The sequence below is a fragment of the Dreissena polymorpha genome, chromosome 7 (genome assembly GCF_020536995.1).
Source record: "Dreissena polymorpha isolate Duluth1 chromosome 7, UMN_Dpol_1.0, whole genome shotgun sequence".
Classification (NCBI taxonomy): Eukaryota; Metazoa; Mollusca; class Bivalvia; order Myida; family Dreissenidae; genus Dreissena; species Dreissena polymorpha.
In genome coordinates, this window is record NC_068361.1 from 1,023,217 (window position 1) to 1,042,040 (window position 18,824).

The window sequence follows — 18,824 nt, forward strand, 5'->3', positions numbered from 1 at the left end:
CCCTCACGGTTTCATGAGGATATTTTTTACCAATGATACAACTCGTACTATAGAGACTTCGGGTTTGTTGTCGAATGGCGTCGTCCATAGAAATGGAATTTTGTCGTGCATGTGTATACTTTAAAATTGAGAATTTAAACAACTTTCAGAGTAAAAGTACCTCTAGTCTCTCACATGTCTTTTTAAGCACTTGGACAGGTGGATGGAATGGCTTGGTGTATCAAATCGCAATTATCCAGGCGAAGCATGGACACCTCCAAAGCGAAATTCTTTTTGTAAACTGCGATTTCGTTGGTCTACTGAAAGGTTACAGTTAAGGTCAAAAAGGCGTGTATTGCTTATATTGTCCCATGGCTAATGCTGGAGAGTAACGGAATGAATTAGTCGTGGGTATCCGACGATGATGATCAATGTACCTATGAAGATTCATGATCCTAGGCCTAAGCGTTCTTGAGTTATCATCCGGAAACCATCTAGTGGACGGACGGACCGACCGACCCACATGTGCAAAACAATATACCCCCTCTTCTTCGAAGGGGGGCATAATAAATATAAATTATTTAAATATGAATTAGTTGACCCAAACGTTTGAAAAAACTTTGTATATGGAACCCATTTTGAAGAAGTGTAATATAACATACAATGTTGTTTGAATGAAAAGTTTAAGCACACTTCAAGATGGACAAAAACATCACCACAAAACTCAGCCTGATGATGGTATGAACATACGATTTTTAACCAAGTTAGCGATGTGTTGGAATTTCTAACTGGCAAAACATGTTAATCACAAGCTTAGGGGAAAAATCTTCACATCTACAAACATGCAACATACTTAACATAGTTCCATTGTGGATGTCATCTAAAAGCATATGTCCTCCCCCTCTGCTTTTCCAAGGGCTTGGGACCTTCAAGCTTGTCTTGCTACTCACTGCTACTGGAGCTGGTGTCCTTGTCAAGCTTGGAAGCATTAGGAGGCTTTACTGGATGGCCTGGATGGAAATTTCTCAGCGCATATAAAAACTGAAATAGATCTCGGCTTGGGAAGAAAATGTCTTCTTTTCATTTTTTATGTTGTAATTTTTTAAATAAAACATCTTATAGAATTGTAAAGCCTCATTGCCAAATATCAAAATAGTGGCCATCACTCTGACTTACATTCGTTATTGTAAAAATATTACAGAAATAGAAACTGTGATCTCCAGAATGATCTCAATGAATAATGGCAAACAAAAACACATTGCATCAGCATACATAAAATAAGAACATGTGAATTGATTGCCTTTTTACATCTAAATCCCAAAGAGGATACTGTTATTTCAAATTTATAATTTTAGGTGAGTATTATATTTCAAAAACACTTCAAACAAACTTAAGTTATTTAGCGGGAAACAGTTGTTTTTATTTTAATAAACAGTGACCTTGACCTTAATCCAAATTGTCCCAAATGCAATCCTTAGCCAGGTCTACATGTAACAGACTAACAAACAACATACAAAATATCGGAACAATATTTCCATAAAAATCAAGCTATTGAGCAGAAACAGAATTTATTTTCAGACCTTGAGCTATACCTTATAGGTCACAGGTGAAATAGGAAGCTAGGTATACATGTAAACTGCCTGCACCAAAATTTGAGCACAATTACTATCAAATTTAAGTCATTGAGCAGAAACAATACTTTTTTGAGTAACAATGGTTCATTTTTACCCCAAGCTAATGCTTCAAAAAACTTCATTAATAACCAAAGTACAATATAACAAACATATTATCAAACCTCTAAACCTTGTAGTTAAAGGGGAGATTTGTTTCCTTGAAAATCTATTGTAGCTCTTGTGACCATTATATGAAGTTTATTGAAACCCTTTTAACAATTGTCACTGGAGCAACTTCCTTCTAAATTTATATCAAATTTGGTAGTTTATGATAAAAAGACAGAAAACAAAAGACAGCCACATTGATGCAACAACAAACAGAAATCACGGTATCCCAATAGCTAACCATGAACATTTTGTGCATAGTTAAACAAAGAAGGAACATAAAAAAAACAGTAAACAAATCTCTAATACAGATTTAATAGGATAACTACACTACAAAACCTAGGCTACATCTTGTGTTAATAGTATAACTACACTACAAAACCTACGTTACATCTTTTTTTGGTATTTTTGTGTTGTTGTTTTTTTTTGTACTTTTTTTGGCGAAGCCTTGCTTCATTTTTATTTTTTTACTTTTTTTGGTGAAGCATATGCTTCATTTTTCTTTTTTTGTAAATAATAAAAACCATACTTATCCTCCACCCGTGCTTATTTACTGGAACAAGTGTCTGAACCTTGGGTGGTTCTTGTTAATGTGAATCTTGGCTGAGGGAGCAGCCTCATTCTCATACTCCTCCAGTGGCCGTTTCCTAGCAACTGAACAACTCACAGAGGATTGTGAGTAAGAGCTGGGACCCCATCTAGCAGCCGGTGCAGGGCCAGGTATGATCCTCTGGACAGGGGTAGCCCAGACAACCACAGCTGACTGCAGTACAGGCTGAGTTGGCATGACAACTGGCCTAGCAACCACACTAGACTGGAGGCAGTGTTTGGGAGCACACCAATTGACTTGCTGCTTAGCAGCCACACTGGACTGCAGCAATGGATTAGATGCAGACCCAGGTTTTCGAAAAGGACTCTGACCTAAAACATGCAATTTTCATTTTAATACAGATCCATATTTTAGTTAAGGTTGATAAAAAAGTAAAATATATGCCTGGCAAAAATTAAATATTTAATAAAGATAAATAGTTTTTTTAGTATTTTAAAGAATAAGTTGTGGACATCTCCCTTTAAAAATATTTTGCTTGCACACTTGTGTGTTTTTTTGCTTCAGAAACTTTGGTCATTGTTTAATTCACACAGATTTCACAATAAAAGTTATTTTTGATTGTTGTACCAACCATGTAATGGAATGATTTACTATGAATTCTTACTAATGCTGGATGGAGTCTTGATGTTCAGGCTACTAGCCTCTCTCTCCCACTGGTCCATCTGCCTCTGCATTGCAGCACTCACACTGAAGGGGGAGGCAATGATTGGATACACATCATATATATATGGAAGATAATAATTAAAATATTGAAAAGGGAGGGAATAATTTGATTTATAGCACATTTACAAGGAAGAAATTATGAACGTATAGGACCCCAAAAACGAAAAGAAGGCAATACTTGGATTTTAATCATATATGTAAGGGAGATAATCATCAAATATTAAAGAGCAGATACACATAGAGGGAAGAAATATTATTTGATTTATTTGATATATAGAAGGGAGATAATCATGAATAATACAGCAGCAGACACAATGAAAGGGGGGGGGGGTCATTTGATTCATATCACATATACCTGGGGGTTAATTCTGTAAATTATATAAGAACTCACACTGAAAGGGTAGGTTATCATTTGATCTACAACCATAAACCCGTGATTATATTGCAGATGCATTTTACAGGGCCCTCAATCTATCAAATCTGCAGCCGAATTTTGGCCGCAGTCCTCCACCTTAAAAGTATACTTTTTTCCCCTTTTTGGGGAAAAATTCCCTCTGAAATCTTTCTATAAAAAAATATATTTTTTTTTTATAGATAGATGTGTCTCATGATTATTAAATCTCAATTCTATTTCAATTTAATCTTGTCAAACATACTAAATTATGAAAAAAGAAATGAATATAGTGCAAACATGTACAAATGTAATAATGAGAGAGTAAGTAAAAAATCCCCCAAAAAGGGAAACGCCACAAAAATTCCCCAGCAACCCGCTTCCCCTTATATGGATTGAGGGCCCTGATTTTAACCTGTATCCTGGAATTTATCACAGTAAAACAAGAAGCATATCTAATTGGAGTAAATTATATGATTCTGATAATGGTAGCCTTCATAAAATAAGTAACCGTAAAGACCACTTACTAGCATCCCCAAAGCTCTGGCAGTTCAGCTGGGACATGGTTCTCCAACTGTGCAAGTTTCACTTGACCACTGAAACTTGGTTTGGGAGTGACCACTGGAGTGGACAGTATGTCAGCTGTAACCATGGAAACAGGCTGGGGCTTCTTGATTAGGCTCAGGGTGACCTGTCCAAGACCTGGAAAAGAATAACAAAATATGAGGCTTAACCTGAAAAGTTGTATATCTCTGGAGAAAAAGTTAAACTTAAGTAAAGTTATTTTTTAATGTACATAAAAACATTCTGAAATAAAGTCCCTGAATAATCAGTGTTACATATGAGTTCACAACATTAGAAATATTGAGATGGCCTGGCATGAAAGGCAGTTATGGAGTGTATCTTGTTTCAAATAAATACTCAAGTTCAAGCCTGTAAATGTCTTGTATGGATGACTAAATGTAAGTATTCAGTGTGAAGTTAACTCTTTCAGTGTTGGAACCGAATTTTGAAGGCCTTTGCTATTCTAATAGTATTCTTTTATAAAAATTGCAGAAATTGCAAATTTTAGAAAATTTTAGCCAAATTTTCCAGCATGCAAAGGGTTAACAATGGGATTACCAAAGACAGTTTAGCGCAGTCAAGGTAGTTCTAATAATTGAAATGAATCGATGTATGCTAACGTGGAACTTGAAAGATAAACACTGCCTGGATGACTTTTGTATTTTTACGAAAAGGACTTAACACCATTACAAGCCAATTACATCATGAACAACTTATATCACAGTGACAGCTACCTTTGTCACTGTTTCCCCTGAGTTTTGGGGTCACAGGAACAAAGTCTTCAGGTTTCTCTGAAGCCCAGGACTCAAGCTGTCTTTCCATATCATCACTCAGACTAAGAAGGGAAGACAGGGGATACAGAGAGTGAATAAAAGAATGTTAAATGAATAGAAATGTTAGTCGCAGATAATGAAATGTTAAGTGAAAAGACATGGTACATCTGACAATGGTAGTGAACATAGCTATCAAAACAACCAGACATCATAACAGAGTTTGAAGCCCAAATAATGTATTCTGCAAGTGCTAAATGTTTCTTAAAAACAGGCAAAAATTGTATAGAGTGAATATGTACTTTGAATGACTGAAAGAGTTCTCAATATAAAAACAGAAACTTACTAAGTTCCCCACAGCTCTGGTGTCTCTTTGGGCTCATGGCCCCCTGCCTCCAAAACTGGTTCAGCCACAGTGCAATCACTTTCATCATCTAGGGATGATTCACTGCCAGTGCTGTACAGGACAGTGCTACTGCTTGAGGAAATCTCACTCGGTGATGTGTTACTCCCAGAGCCACAGCTGCTTGCTAGAGAAGATCCACTGCCAGAGCTGGTTGCCAGGGAGGTATCACTTTCACTGCTGTACTCATCCAGCACAATGAAGTCTCCCCTGAATCTCTTGGGAGGAGGAGATCGGTCCTTAGACCTTGAGGCCTTTGATGTCTCTCTGTATCTAAGAGACTCACTTAACCTCTCAGGTATGTCAGCCTGCTGAAGGCATGCTGGGGCTGCAGACCTGGATGTCTCCATATTACTGGCTCTATCTGCAGGCCTACCACTATAAGTGGCAGAATAACTAGGCCCTGGTTTTGGCTCAGACCTGACAGGCTGAAGGTCAGCCTTGTACTGGTCAGAGCGGGACCTCAGACTAGGGTTGACCCACTTATAGGGGTTAGGTCTGTAGCTAGAGGGAGCAGTCCAGTTTGAGACAGGTCTCCAGACAGGCTGGCTTGGCCGGTGCGGGTAACTGAAACAATTTAATACCAATTGAAATAGGTCAACAAAAGCAAAAAACCTATGTATTTTTATAAATACTTATAATAAACATATAAACATGTACAACATCTGCAGACACATGTTTCTTTATCAAATTAAATGCATTTTTTTACTAGCAAAAATATTGTATAACCCATTTGTTTATTTAGTTATTGGTCTCTTAACGTTACAACAAAATAATAATAATAATTATAATTATTATTGTAATAATTATTATAAATTCTATTTTAATAAGGCTCAGATGGAGACATATCCTTTATCATTACAAACTATCTCATAAAATATATTTAAAACATACATTTCTAATTAATAATATGGTCTCCAAATTTAAAAAAAAAGACAAACAAAGAAAGAAACAAACAAACAACATTTTTATAAAATTCTGCTTTTGGAACTACACCAGTATACAGCTTTATGTGTATGTACATTAGTGTACAAAAAATAAATATCTTTTTGAAAAAAGTGTTGGCACAAACAGCCTCAAAATGAGTCCTACTTTATAAGATAAATACAAAAAGTCAATTGACTAAAATAAAAGTAAGCCTTCAAGTTAAGTAAGCATTCCTTTATTTTCAATAGAAGAAGATTGCAAACTAGAAATATCCTTAATACAGTAAAGTAAAAAAAAGCAATAAAAAACTTTCAGTCTTATTAACACTACATGTTCAATAATGACACTAATTAAGTTTTACTCTTTCTATTTCCTATACTCTTTGCAGTATTCTAACTGCTCAGCTATGATTGTGGTATTCATGTATGCCCTTTTGCTTTTGTTTATAAACAAATCAGCTATTGGTACATGCGCTGCTCAGTGCTCACCTCGGCGACCCGAGTTCAATACACATTCGTGGCAGCATATGAGTTTGGATGGTGGTCAACATTGGGACAGGAGGGGTTTCCTCCAGGTACTCCGGATACCCTCCATAGCACAAGACCACACCAACATTGCAACATTTAAAAAACTAATAGCTACACTGCAACTCCCAATATATCGCGGTTGAAGGGATCCAAAGATCGCGACCATGATATATCCGGCGCGCGATATAAATTGTCAAGTTATTCATGCATGTATATGGATGCATTAGCATAATTTGGCAATCTCAAAACACACTATTTACTTACCATATTGAATTATGTGTTAAATCCATATGTCATTCATTGGTTTAACACAAAACATTATTCCATGACCATTGCCAAGCATTATTGTTCAAGAAAGCATGCACAAATTAGACCCATGTACAAAATGACGTCATTCACCTTATGGAAAGCATGGGCTTTAATAGTAGTGCAGTTTGACATACTGAGGGACATGATTAACCTCTCAATTAAAAGCAAGAAATTTACACTGTATCTAACGCGCAAAGATTGTTGAGATAGGTCAGTATTGACTTCTGACATTTACAGTTATAATTGTATACGCCTTCATGTGTTTACTGATGCGTTTTGGCAGTTCAAAGCAAATTCAATAGAGAATGGTAACACCCAAAATGACCTGTGATGTTTGACAAGTTGGTTTATTGTTTATCGCAGTAGACAGGTGCTATAGTGGTGTACAATACGAGCAAACAATCTGGTTAAAACTTGATTATGAATGTGGGATTCAAAAGAAAATAAATTGGGTGAAAAAAGGGTAAAATACAACTTTGAAACAGATATTATCTCAGCAAATTCTCCGATTTTAAAACATTGTTATTTAGGGATTATGCTCGTCAGATTTTTGGGAGCCATAGCCGATTCGCGATATATTGGACAACGCGATATAACAGACCGTGATATATTGGAGTTGCAGTGTATCCATTGCTGCTATAATTCAAAATTGGTCCCCTCACATACTTATAAACTTGGGATGAAAGAGGTAACAAAAAACATTCACGGGTTAACCTTTTGCCATAACCTGTTATTAAGTGGTGAACAGACAAATCTTTAGTAATACAAATGTTTAAGAATGCATTCAATGTGTCATACTGCTCGTACATGTACTCTAAAAGACTATACAAACGGACATAATTTGAGATTGCTTGCGTTGATAACATATCAGTTTGTGATTAAAATGTATTATAACATTTATTTTTATAATTTTGTTGATGTATGCTATATTTTGTATTTATTTTTCCTGCGTAAAAGGATATAAGTCTATTTAGTTATAAGAACTATACAAAGTTTTATTTTCACATGTAATTAATTTATTTTTGGTCAGGCTGCAGTATCGCTCACAATAATGTTGTTTAATTGTTCATTCTGTTTTATTTTTTCAACTAAAATTAACTTAATATAAAAATGTTTTTTAATAATTGTAAAATGATTGAAACACTATCTCATTGTTCAAAAAATCAGCAAACATACATGTATATTCAGATCATGCACACAAAACCAGTGTTTGTTTGTTCAAGACAATGCCTCTGTCCACTAGCATGTGGCTGATTGGATTGTGAGCCTTGGTGACAAGGCAACCTGTTTTCGAGAAAATTTGCTCTGATTGCATGGATATATACTATAAAAAAAAATTTTAATAAGTTTTTACTTGATATTAATTTATTAAATGAGTTCAATAAATTGCATCTTAAATAAAACTTCCCTCAGACGGAAGTGGTGGCATCGTTGGTGACGTAAATTACAAATAATAATATTAATTCCTAATAAAACTAAAACGACATTAACTATTACCAATTTACCACTTAGCTTATAGACCCACCCCCCGCAGTTTGCCGATTAAATGTTCAAGAGTAAAACAAAACAATAGCGCCAATTATCAAAACGTATCCCCTGTTTGAAACCACAAAAGTACTGATTTATTGCTTTATTACTTGGTTTGTTGACATTTATTACTGTGATGGTGCAACATGTTGTTCTAACTATATATATAAATTGCCAGCGCAGTTGGTAGTATGTCATCCGCAAAACGTAAAATCTCTTTAATTATTCCATGAAAAAAGCATAGTAAAAAAATCAGGTAAATCTTTCCCAAAAATGTAACTGGTTGACTGTTTGTTTTAATCCCTATTATAAACAACTCTGTTTAATCTGCAAGAAAACATCTCTCTCTCTGCCACTATTATTCTCTGTAATTAAATGTTTAAAAAAATTGCTGGGAAGACTCATTTCAAGCCCAAATCTACTAAAAATCAACAGTGTTCTGCCGTGGATGCGCCCTTGCATCATTGGCGCAAAAAAAAAAGATTTGTCCCCACCCGTTTTCCGTATATTGGTCCGCTGGCGCACAGAAATGAGGAATAAAAATTAATCGATTAAATTTGAAAGTTGTTAAAGAAAGAGTTAATGCGTAATTAGAAGAATTATTTCATTGGACGTGACGTCATTTCGCTGCCAATCCTTAATTTACTTTAATAACACTTTATTTCATTGGTAAGTTGAGACTATAACAACCAATCAGTTATCAAGGAAATTGCAACACCTATCAAAATGGCACCTATCAAAATGGCGGAAAGTGACCGGCCGAAGAAAACAAAATCCATTTTGAGTTTTTTCCTCCGGCAAGTAAAATAAGAAAAAATATATCGATAGTAATAACACCCCAACAGAGTCTTCCCAAGTACTAACATCGTTTAGCAATGAAGAAAAAAGTCTGCCCCTAAACGTACATTCCAAGCAAATTGGCTTTGAGAATTTTCTTGGTTACTGTTTGACACAACAAAATAACATGGAGTTTGTGCATAAAGCCCAAACAAAAAAGCCTTCACTATCGGTAATTCTAATTTGAAAAGGCTTTAGATCACTGGAGAAGTGTAAAGCAAATGTGAATCTTTGCCTGTAATTCCATTGAAGCAGATGTAGACAGACGTAGATGTAGACATTAAATACATGTAACTGTTCAAAGTTTTGTTAATATATTGACAATTGTTTGACAGTTTTAAAAATTTAAAAAAATGTTCAAGTTTGAATTAGAATGTTACATCCTGTGGACTGGCTGTAGGAATAAATCTAGCCAGTTTAAGAGTGCAAGTAAAAGGTAATTAGTTTCTGAAAATTTAATTCTGCTTCAAATGTATTTCTCTGTCCCCAAATTTTTCCCTTTTGTCCCCACTTGTTTAACCCTAAAGGGTCCCTGTCTCCAACAGTACATATTCACGGCAGAACACTGAATCAATAAATGAAATTTCTTATTTTAATTCTTCACTTTTTTCGGGTTTCATAGTATGTCCATGTGTTTTTTTTAGACAAAGGGAAAGACGCTGGACGCTGGGTGAAAGGGGAAATTAGAGGGCGAAAGAGACATATTTGGGGAAAAAATAAAACTGTTTTAATCAATGTCTATAACTCATCTACTCTGATTTCAGGGTTTTTTCACCACTGTCTGCGTCTCCGGAAAATGGAGGCATGTCCAAAGCAAAAAAAACGGCCCCATTCCCAATCAAATCTAGAAGAAATTTTTCCAAATTACAATAAAGAAGTTTTCTGTCAAAATCATTAAAAAAACGTTAACAAACACAAATGACATTTAGAGTGACTTCCCTTTATCCATTACGTTATATAGCATGCCCTTACCGACTCAGATGTAAGCACGTTTAGTTTGAGGATTCTTCTACCAACATTGACAGTGATGAAAAGCGAAATGTTCCGCATGACTTTGCAAAAATTAACAGGAACTGCAAACTAAACATTCTAATCCGAGTCCGTAGACGCTGATTTCTATTTTAAAGTGTTTTAGCGACCACCGCAAACGAGCTAGTTAATTGCGATGGATAATTAAGCAATCAAAATTATCAATAATCGGTTTAAAACTGAAATAAATGCTAAACAACGATATGTTTTGGTGACAAATGATATTATTGGAGGAGAAATTGTATTTTGTGGGGAAAAAATTCTGGTAGGGGAAGACGCCGACTATCGGCGTCACTTTCTTAGTAAAAAAAAAACACCCTGATGTCTGCTTTCTGTTGCTTGGGTCAGACATTATTAATATTGTTAAAATTCTTGGAGTTGCACACCACATATTCTGTTTGATTATTTCGCAGTCAAACTCCTAAATATTAAAAGTTTAAGTGTTAAATTGATTCTTTAAGGACAAAACTTGATGCTTGAAAATAACTGTGAAATTGTCTCAAATAACCTTTTTTTACAATGATACAAACTTTATTGATTTTTGCTTTTGATGGTATGTCAGATAATTCTTTATCCATGTTTGATTCAATATATATTACTTATAATCCTTTAGTGATTTACCGCATAAATACCTATGTGATGATAAATATGAATGAAAGCTCAGTAGTTACTGTGTGCCAGGGCTCAACATTAATGGTTGTCCGATTGCCCCTGGCAAGTAAAAGTTGGGTCCGGGCAAGTTATTTTATTATCTAATTGTCCGCCCGGGCAAGTGCAAAAAAACACAAAGTAAAATGTGTGTTTCTGTGATTAAATAGTACACATAATCACAAACAATTTTCCTAATGCACAAATTTACCTCAGCAATTGTTGTTTGCGGAAGTCAGAACTAAATACGCATGGTGCGCATGCATTTCCAAACTTATTTTAAGAAAGCCGTAAATGGCTTGGGATTCCAAACATCGCCTTTTAAGTGCTATTGTGTTTATTTTTTTAATTACTATTCAGCTACAAAAACATCGTTGTCACGAAGAAAACTACTATAGAGTATAACTATATAAAAACAACAACAAAAAGCTTCGGTATATATATATATATATATATATATATATATATATATATATATATATATATATATATATATATATATATATATATATATATATATATATTTCATTTTTTGCAACATACATTTTCAACATAATTTTGCTTTACGTCAATTGACATTTTTGTTATGGTTCTCGGTTGTTTACAGTACTGTTAGCAGACGAGAAATGTCTAGTTTATTTAGCTTCGGCGTACAAGTAACTGTAAGTCTCTGCACAATCTATTGAAAAATGCACAGAAAAATCATCTGAAAGTGCAAAGTATTAATTGACAAGAAAACGCACCTTTTTACAAAAAAGGAAAAGTGAGACAAAGACGTGGAGGAGAATGACTAATTATTTCATTAATAATCAAACATTGGCACAAATCCACATTTAGACTATAATTAGACTTAATTGCTGTAATCATTTTGTTAAATGTGCAAAATAAAACAGGTTTTGTGGTGTATCATTTTAATCTTTATTAAAAAATATGAGGTTTACAGTAAATGTGATATTTCATGTTTCAGGGCAAGCGGCTTTACGTTCAGGGCAAGTAGATTTTCTAAGCACATGCCCGGTAGGGCAAGTTGGTTTTTAGGTTAATGTTGAGCCCTGTGTGCGCTTCTGGGTCTTCACATAATAAGACACCAGGCCCGGTAGAACCTCATAAACTTTCTAATACACACAGTACACAAGCATTGTTTTGGTTTTCACTAGAGTTAAAAAATTGTTGGCATTTAGATGCTGATGATTATTCCTTTAGTACCGCAAAAAAACATGATTTAGAATACTTTTATCTTCTTCAGATACAGACTTTACTCTACAGAGTAATTTAAAATAGAAGATTTTTTGTCGGTGCCTATTTGTTAAGAAGTGTAAACTGTTCAAAGGGGTCTCAGTTGGATATTAATTAAGTTTTAACTTATTGAGGGGGACAACAACAGACACAGGAGAAAGGGTTTTGAAAAAACATTCCTACTGTGGCTTCCTCATGTTCATTGCCACTATGGGAGGTAGTAAATTCAAGTGAATGACTGTTCCCGGATAAAATGAAAATGTATGTGTCTTTTGAGGTTTGGATGTTTACATTGTTTATCAGACGTTTTATTTTTTGCGTTTATATGTAAACAAAATATATTTTAACTTTTTAAGCGCTGGTGTTGTAGAGTTTGTTGTCTTTCCTTTTGTACAGACTTTCGGGTCGTTATAGGCTTTGCATCATGTGATTTAATTTTTGGAAAATTACCCCACCCACTTATTGAAACAAAAAAGCACTAAAATTTCTTTAAAATTCGACGAAATTATTCCTAAAAATCAAAAAGTATTGAAAAGGGTTTACTCACGAAGCTTTGAACGCATTTCCGTAACTAAACACTTGTCCGTAACCCATTATTTTCGTTAAATCTTAACAGCCGTAAAATGTGCGCTTTCAGAATACTTGCAGCTCGTTGCTACTGAAGCGGTTGCTAGGTCACGTGATCATTATTATGATGCGAACGAATCATATTGAATGTTACTTTAGGCGACCAATCAGGATGCACCTCACGAAAACATTTTGGCAACGCAACAATGCGGCTTTTAATGGGCAACAACTAGTTTCCGGCGCGCGAATAGGTTTAATTTTCAAAAAAAGAACATACGTAACATTAGGGTAGTTATCTATACAGAGGACGACTATGTTTAAGTGAAGTTATGTGTATCTTACTGACAATGTGTGTCATTTTCGTTGTTGTTGTTGGTTTTTGGTTAAAAGGACGAATATTTTCACCGGTTGAGCCATTTTATATTATTTTTTCTTTTAATAAACATGCAGTTGACTCTATGGAATTATTGCTTGATAGACCAATTAACATATTTGAATGAAACTCGATACACATATAGCATAGCCACATGTTCGGAAAAGGGCAATAGGTGTCAGATGTGGTTGCTATTCGAAAGGTCGGGTAATAAAATGTGATAGAAAATCGGGTAGCACAATGTGGGATAAAACATAATGTTTTCGTCAATTAATTATTCTTTTAGAAATTTAATAGTCTTTGGAAAATTAAGTATCGGGATTTTTTCCATATTCTACTCATGCACAAATCCTATGCATTATGGGACACTGACAAAATGATAATTGAACATCTAATTTTTCGAAAGTCACGTGAGTAAAGAAAATCGTTGTGGAAGGTTTTGCCGTCAATAACTTTTTTACTCCGATTTGTACGATCATGAAACATACAGTACGAGAAAAATACCACCATCATCGAGTCAAATGAGTTTATTTATTCAAGATAAATATAAACAGACAGTGAAAAGTAAAAACGCCTTCAATTCAGTCAGTTGCAAATAAACTAATAAATACATCAGCCTCCGCATAAGCATGACCCTAACACTATTGTAGTAGTGATCTTAAAATTTCTTACGTTAAATTTCTTATTTCTGTTATTACTAAAACGATTACTGCCATAACTATCTTTCCTGGACTGAACAAGGAAATAAATAAAATAAACTTGATGCAAAATATGTAATCAACTTGATCTGTAGATTTTGACTTATTGTAACTAAGTTTCTTTTGCACATTTTAAAATCTTTGCCGACGTGTTTATAGCATAAATTAAATACATGTGTATGTATCAACCCGTTTACATTTGTCTGTTGACCGTAAATCAACTGATATTAGCATGCATTAACAGTCTAAACAAAATAATAATAATAATTATAATAATAATATTCATGATAATAATAATAATTATAATAATAATAATAATAATAATAATAATAATAATAATAATAATCTAATAAAAGCATGATCGAGAAAGATATTTTATGGTGTATTTGTTTATTTATTTAAGAAAATGTATATATCACCAGATAAATGGTGATTATAGCCTTTATTATAACCATGCGTTATATGCGGGAAATCAACTGCAATTAACAAACAAAAAAGCAATTGGATATTTATAATAAATTGATCGTTTTTTCATCACCCCACCCGCTTATATTTATGAATAATAAATCATTTTATTTAATATCTGATACAAAATAGATAACGATGTCGAAAATATTAAATTGATAGTGTACTTACGAAACTATTTTAACATCAGTTTTGACAAATGTCTTTCCGTAATTCATTTTTGTGAGGAAAATAATGCTTCGTTAAAATTGCGTTGCATACAGTTTTGCAGCTTGTTGCTACTGAACACGTTGCTATGTCACATGACCGTTTATCCCACATCTGCCAATCAAACTAACTGTTACTTTCTCACGACCAATCAGCGTTCTTCTTTCAAACTATGATTGGAAAGAATGTGTAAGTTGCGGCATACGTAATGTGAATTACCACGGCGCGAATATTTGAAAGTCATCCAGATTTTGGTTTAATTATGTTTTTGTTTAAAATTACGAGGTGATGGTTCTTTTATAAATGGTATAGTTGTACATTATACTGTGAATGTATTCAAATGAATTCCCCGTCAACCAATTGTATGCAAATACAAGCTTCATTGAAACCATCATCATCAATTATCTACAGTACAGGGTTAAAATTTGAGCAGCAGTTTAAATCCAGGTCAAATAAACTTACATACACTTTCATCGAGTGCTCTATTTCGACGCCTCTAGCAGACTGTCTTACATATACTAGTATACAAAGATCATTAGTAATTTATTAATATTCTCATTGCAGTTTTCATTCTGCACACACTTATTCACATTTTTCCCTAAATGTTGAAGCTTTGTTTCACAATAAAATACTGTGCAAGAAACCACAATATTTAAGTTAAGCTTAAATTTATGCTATTTATGCATTTGCTTGATCGTTAAGAAATAAAGTAATAAACTGGATTACCACTTGAAGATCCAAAACGATTCAAGTTTTACCATAAACCCGTCCATATGTCAAGATAATTAATTTTATTTTCAAATGTGTACAGCCGGCTAGCTTAGTCGGTGGTTCGATCCCCGGTCCTTGCAGTTTGCAAATAAACTTACACAGGAAGAGTTAGTTTGTTACGGCGACCCCCCCCCAAAAAAAAAAATATTTTTTTTATGAAAATACAAACAATTCGAGCAGTGTTACTCAGCATTAGTGTAGTCATTGCGGAAATAAAGACACTTAACAGACAGTTTGCACAACAGCTGGACACTCAAACAACTCCACTCAGCTCTGAAGACATTGTAAATCCAACAGCAAATAATCTGTCAAAGGTACAAATCAGACTTACTTTCCCCCTTCTTGATTCAGAAGCACAAAATGAAATCCTGAAAAGAAGTCATACCTTAGCCACGATAAACGAGGATTTCCCATCAAATCTGTGGACACATGTATACACAGACGGATCAGCTTCTAGAGCCGTTGAAGACGGAGGAGCTGGGATCCGCATGAGATATCCATCAGGCAGAAATGAAACGCACTTCATGGCCACAGGAAAGAGGTGCAGCACTTACAAAGCTGAGACAGAAGCACTCATGAAGGCAGCCTGAACTCACCTGAAGATACCACCTCAGTAGTATTCCTCACAGATGCAAGATCATTCCTTGAAACTCTGACATACAACACCTCCCCCAAACTAGCTAAACTTATGACAAGACTCAGCAATAACCTCAACATAGCACTCCGGTGGATACCTGACCACTGTGGAGTGTCAGGAAACGAGGAGGCTGACTAACTAGCTAAACAGGGAACAAAAACAGAGCAACCAAATACCCAGGTTACATACAGAGAGAAAGTCACCATCATAAAGGCAATCACCAGGCCCCAGCAAGAGCAAGATGCTTATCACCTGCTTAACAGAGCAGAACACGTAGTGATGGTTCGACTACGCTCAGGACACAACAGACTGAATGCCCACTTGTACAGAAAATACAAGCTGGTACCCTCACCACTCTGTATATGTGGAGAAGAGGAACAAACAGCTGAACATGTTCTTCAAAGATGCAAAAGACACGATCAGGAGCGAGCTGCGAAGTGGTCCGAAGACACAACCCTCAACAGAAAACTGTATGGAGGTCTGGAAGATCTATGACGGACTACAACATTCATTGCAGAAACTGGCATGATTGTGTAGCGCGAACGCCAAGAAGAAGAAGAAGACTCAGCATTAGTTTCAAGTTTAAGGTTTACCACTAATAATATTATATACTTATAATACACGCATTGCTAACCGTGACGCCCCTTGTCAAAGATTTGTGTGTAACATACTGCATATTCTTCCTCATACTTCATACACAAATGTATGAGTGGAAATTGAAGTTATATTATGAGATGTTCAGTTATATGATATTGTGACTTATCATTTTGATGAATCTTAGCACCTGATAATCTTCTTGGTGAGTTTTCTTGACACCTTGAATGTGATGTTACTTGAAAGCGATACCGCATACTGCATGGCAATATAACAATCTGCTTTACAAGGACTTGCAATCAACGAAATACAACACATGTTCTGAAATACAATTTTAGGAGGTAGACATGGGGTTGATTTAACAAGTATAAACTAAAATGCAATGGCTAACTTTATAAAATAACATTTCATTTTAAACATTTATATTCGTCAGCATAAAATTTCGTGTTTAATGACTTTTTCGTGGACACATACATTTATAGTTTACTAATTAAAAAAAAGAAGAGGAATTTGCATCGGTCATTGTCCAATGTGTTTGTTTTTAATTTGTGTATTGGTCAATTTACGAAATCAACGAAAATTAACGACCCACAAATACCGGTACTACTGATTTTACAGTACTTAGCGTTTGTGCAGGAGCAACTAAATGGTACTTAGCATTTTTATTTGAGTCGCGTTCTGAGAAAACTGGTCATAATGCATGTGCGTAAAGTGTCATCCCAGATAAGTCTGTGCAGTCCGCACAGGCTTATAAGGGACGACACTTTCCGCCTTAACTTGATTTTCGTGTAAAAGAGACTTCCTTTAAAAGAAACATACCATAAAAGCGGAAAAAGCCGTCCCTGATTAGCCTGTGCGGACTGCACATGCTAATCTGGGACAACACTTTACGCACATGCATTATGCCCAGTTTTCTCAGGACGCGACTCATTTAATCGCCATGTTTTAAATAATAAAAAAGCAGAACAACTTAATAATTTAAACTTATTTATAAGTTGACGAGATTCTGTTTAAAAAACAAATTTTAACAAACCATTCTCAATAAATACGTATTAGGCATCAACAATTTAAAAAAGTTATTACCTCAGATTTTGCTATAACAAACATAAAAGTTGACATAAACTACTATTACAACACTGAATGACATGCACTCTTCCTACGTCACAACATTTTAAATTGACAATGAAATGGCCCATACTGTAACAAATTTTCTGGAGATAATATAAACATAACTACGAAATTTGTAAATAGTTTGTATTAATTGCTATAATTATTATATTAACAAAGATTTGTTAAGATGGAAGATGGTGTTTCCTTCGGATACTCCGGCTTCCGCGACATGTCAAAATTGAATATTTTTCGAAATTCGTACCAACTTTCGTGAGACTTCGACTTCATTATGTATGAGTGTTAATTGTGACACACTGAAGGTTCTAACATTATGCAGCCACAGGCGCGGACGAACCCCATACACTTTAAGGCACGCATGCTGAATGTATTCAGTACTATATTTTTCCAGAGTTAACATCTCTATAGAATATGGATTTATATTGTTGATAAAACACTATGGAATATTAATGGTATTATACTGAATATATCCCCTACTAGCGGCGTATAGGATTTTTCAATAAGATTCATACCCATACATCGCTCGGGTCTATAGCAGTTAATACTATACAAGTTTCATGACTCTGTGCGAAGACCTGAAGTCTCTTCACTGTTCCGCACCTTGTTCGATTCCGAACTTCAACCATGTATCGATATGCAGTATTTATAGTTAGGCAGTGGCTAGTCGTACGGCTTATAAAGTATAGAATTGTCTGTCAGTGCTTTTAATCAGTAATAAGTTTGTTTAGGCTCATAAAAGTTAAAAAATTCTTCATCTGTTAACGCTTCCTTTAATGTAATACGGTTGCTTATTGATTCTGTAATTGATTCTTTAATTAGTCGACGTTCCTAAATAAATTTCAAATGGGGTGCAAAGCTGAAATCAAGATCCGTGCTTAAGCCGGCGGACAATGCCTGGAAGTGAGGTCAATCAATTGATTGTTGTAATTGTTTTTTGGCGAAATAAATTTACATGTTCATATCTCACTTGTTTACTCCCTTTATATACTATGCACGACTCGGATTTCCACCACGACGAAACAAAAACCAGACTGCAAATACACGATAATGATTAATTAATCCTGTCAACAAACGTTTGTAGCCGAGGTAGTATCGCTTGATTTTCATTATACAATTAAAAAATGTGGGTAAAATAAAGGACACGAATGAAAATTAACTGAGTATTATGATCTCAACTACTGATAGT

The 18,824-nt window shown here is 34.8% G+C and overlaps 1 protein-coding gene across 3 annotated transcripts in view; it reads right to left on the reverse strand.

Annotated features, from left to right (window-relative positions):
• LOC127840164 (uncharacterized) overlaps positions 1-14,609 on the reverse strand; it is a 37,093-nt gene extending 22,484 nt beyond the window's left edge. For 2 of the 3 annotated variants that reach the window (XM_052368661.1, XM_052368659.1), the window contains exons 1-6: positions 14,473-14,609; positions 5,102-5,725; positions 4,720-4,820; positions 3,949-4,123; positions 2,972-3,054; positions 833-2,678 (exon numbers count right to left, since the gene is read on the reverse strand). In XM_052368661.1, coding sequence (XP_052224621.1) covers positions 2,308-2,678; positions 2,972-3,054; positions 3,949-4,123; positions 4,720-4,820; positions 5,102-5,725; positions 14,473-14,519 — 1,401 coding nt within the window. In that variant the 5' untranslated portion in view covers positions 14,520-14,609 and the 3' untranslated portion in view covers positions 833-2,307. Of the gene's footprint in view, positions 1-832; positions 2,679-2,971; positions 3,055-3,948; positions 4,124-4,719; positions 4,821-5,101; positions 5,726-12,745; positions 12,881-14,472 lie in introns of those variants that run through there. The other variant, XM_052368660.1, reaches the window with a different exon arrangement.
• Between the last annotated feature and the right edge of the window lie 4,215 nt (positions 14,610-18,824).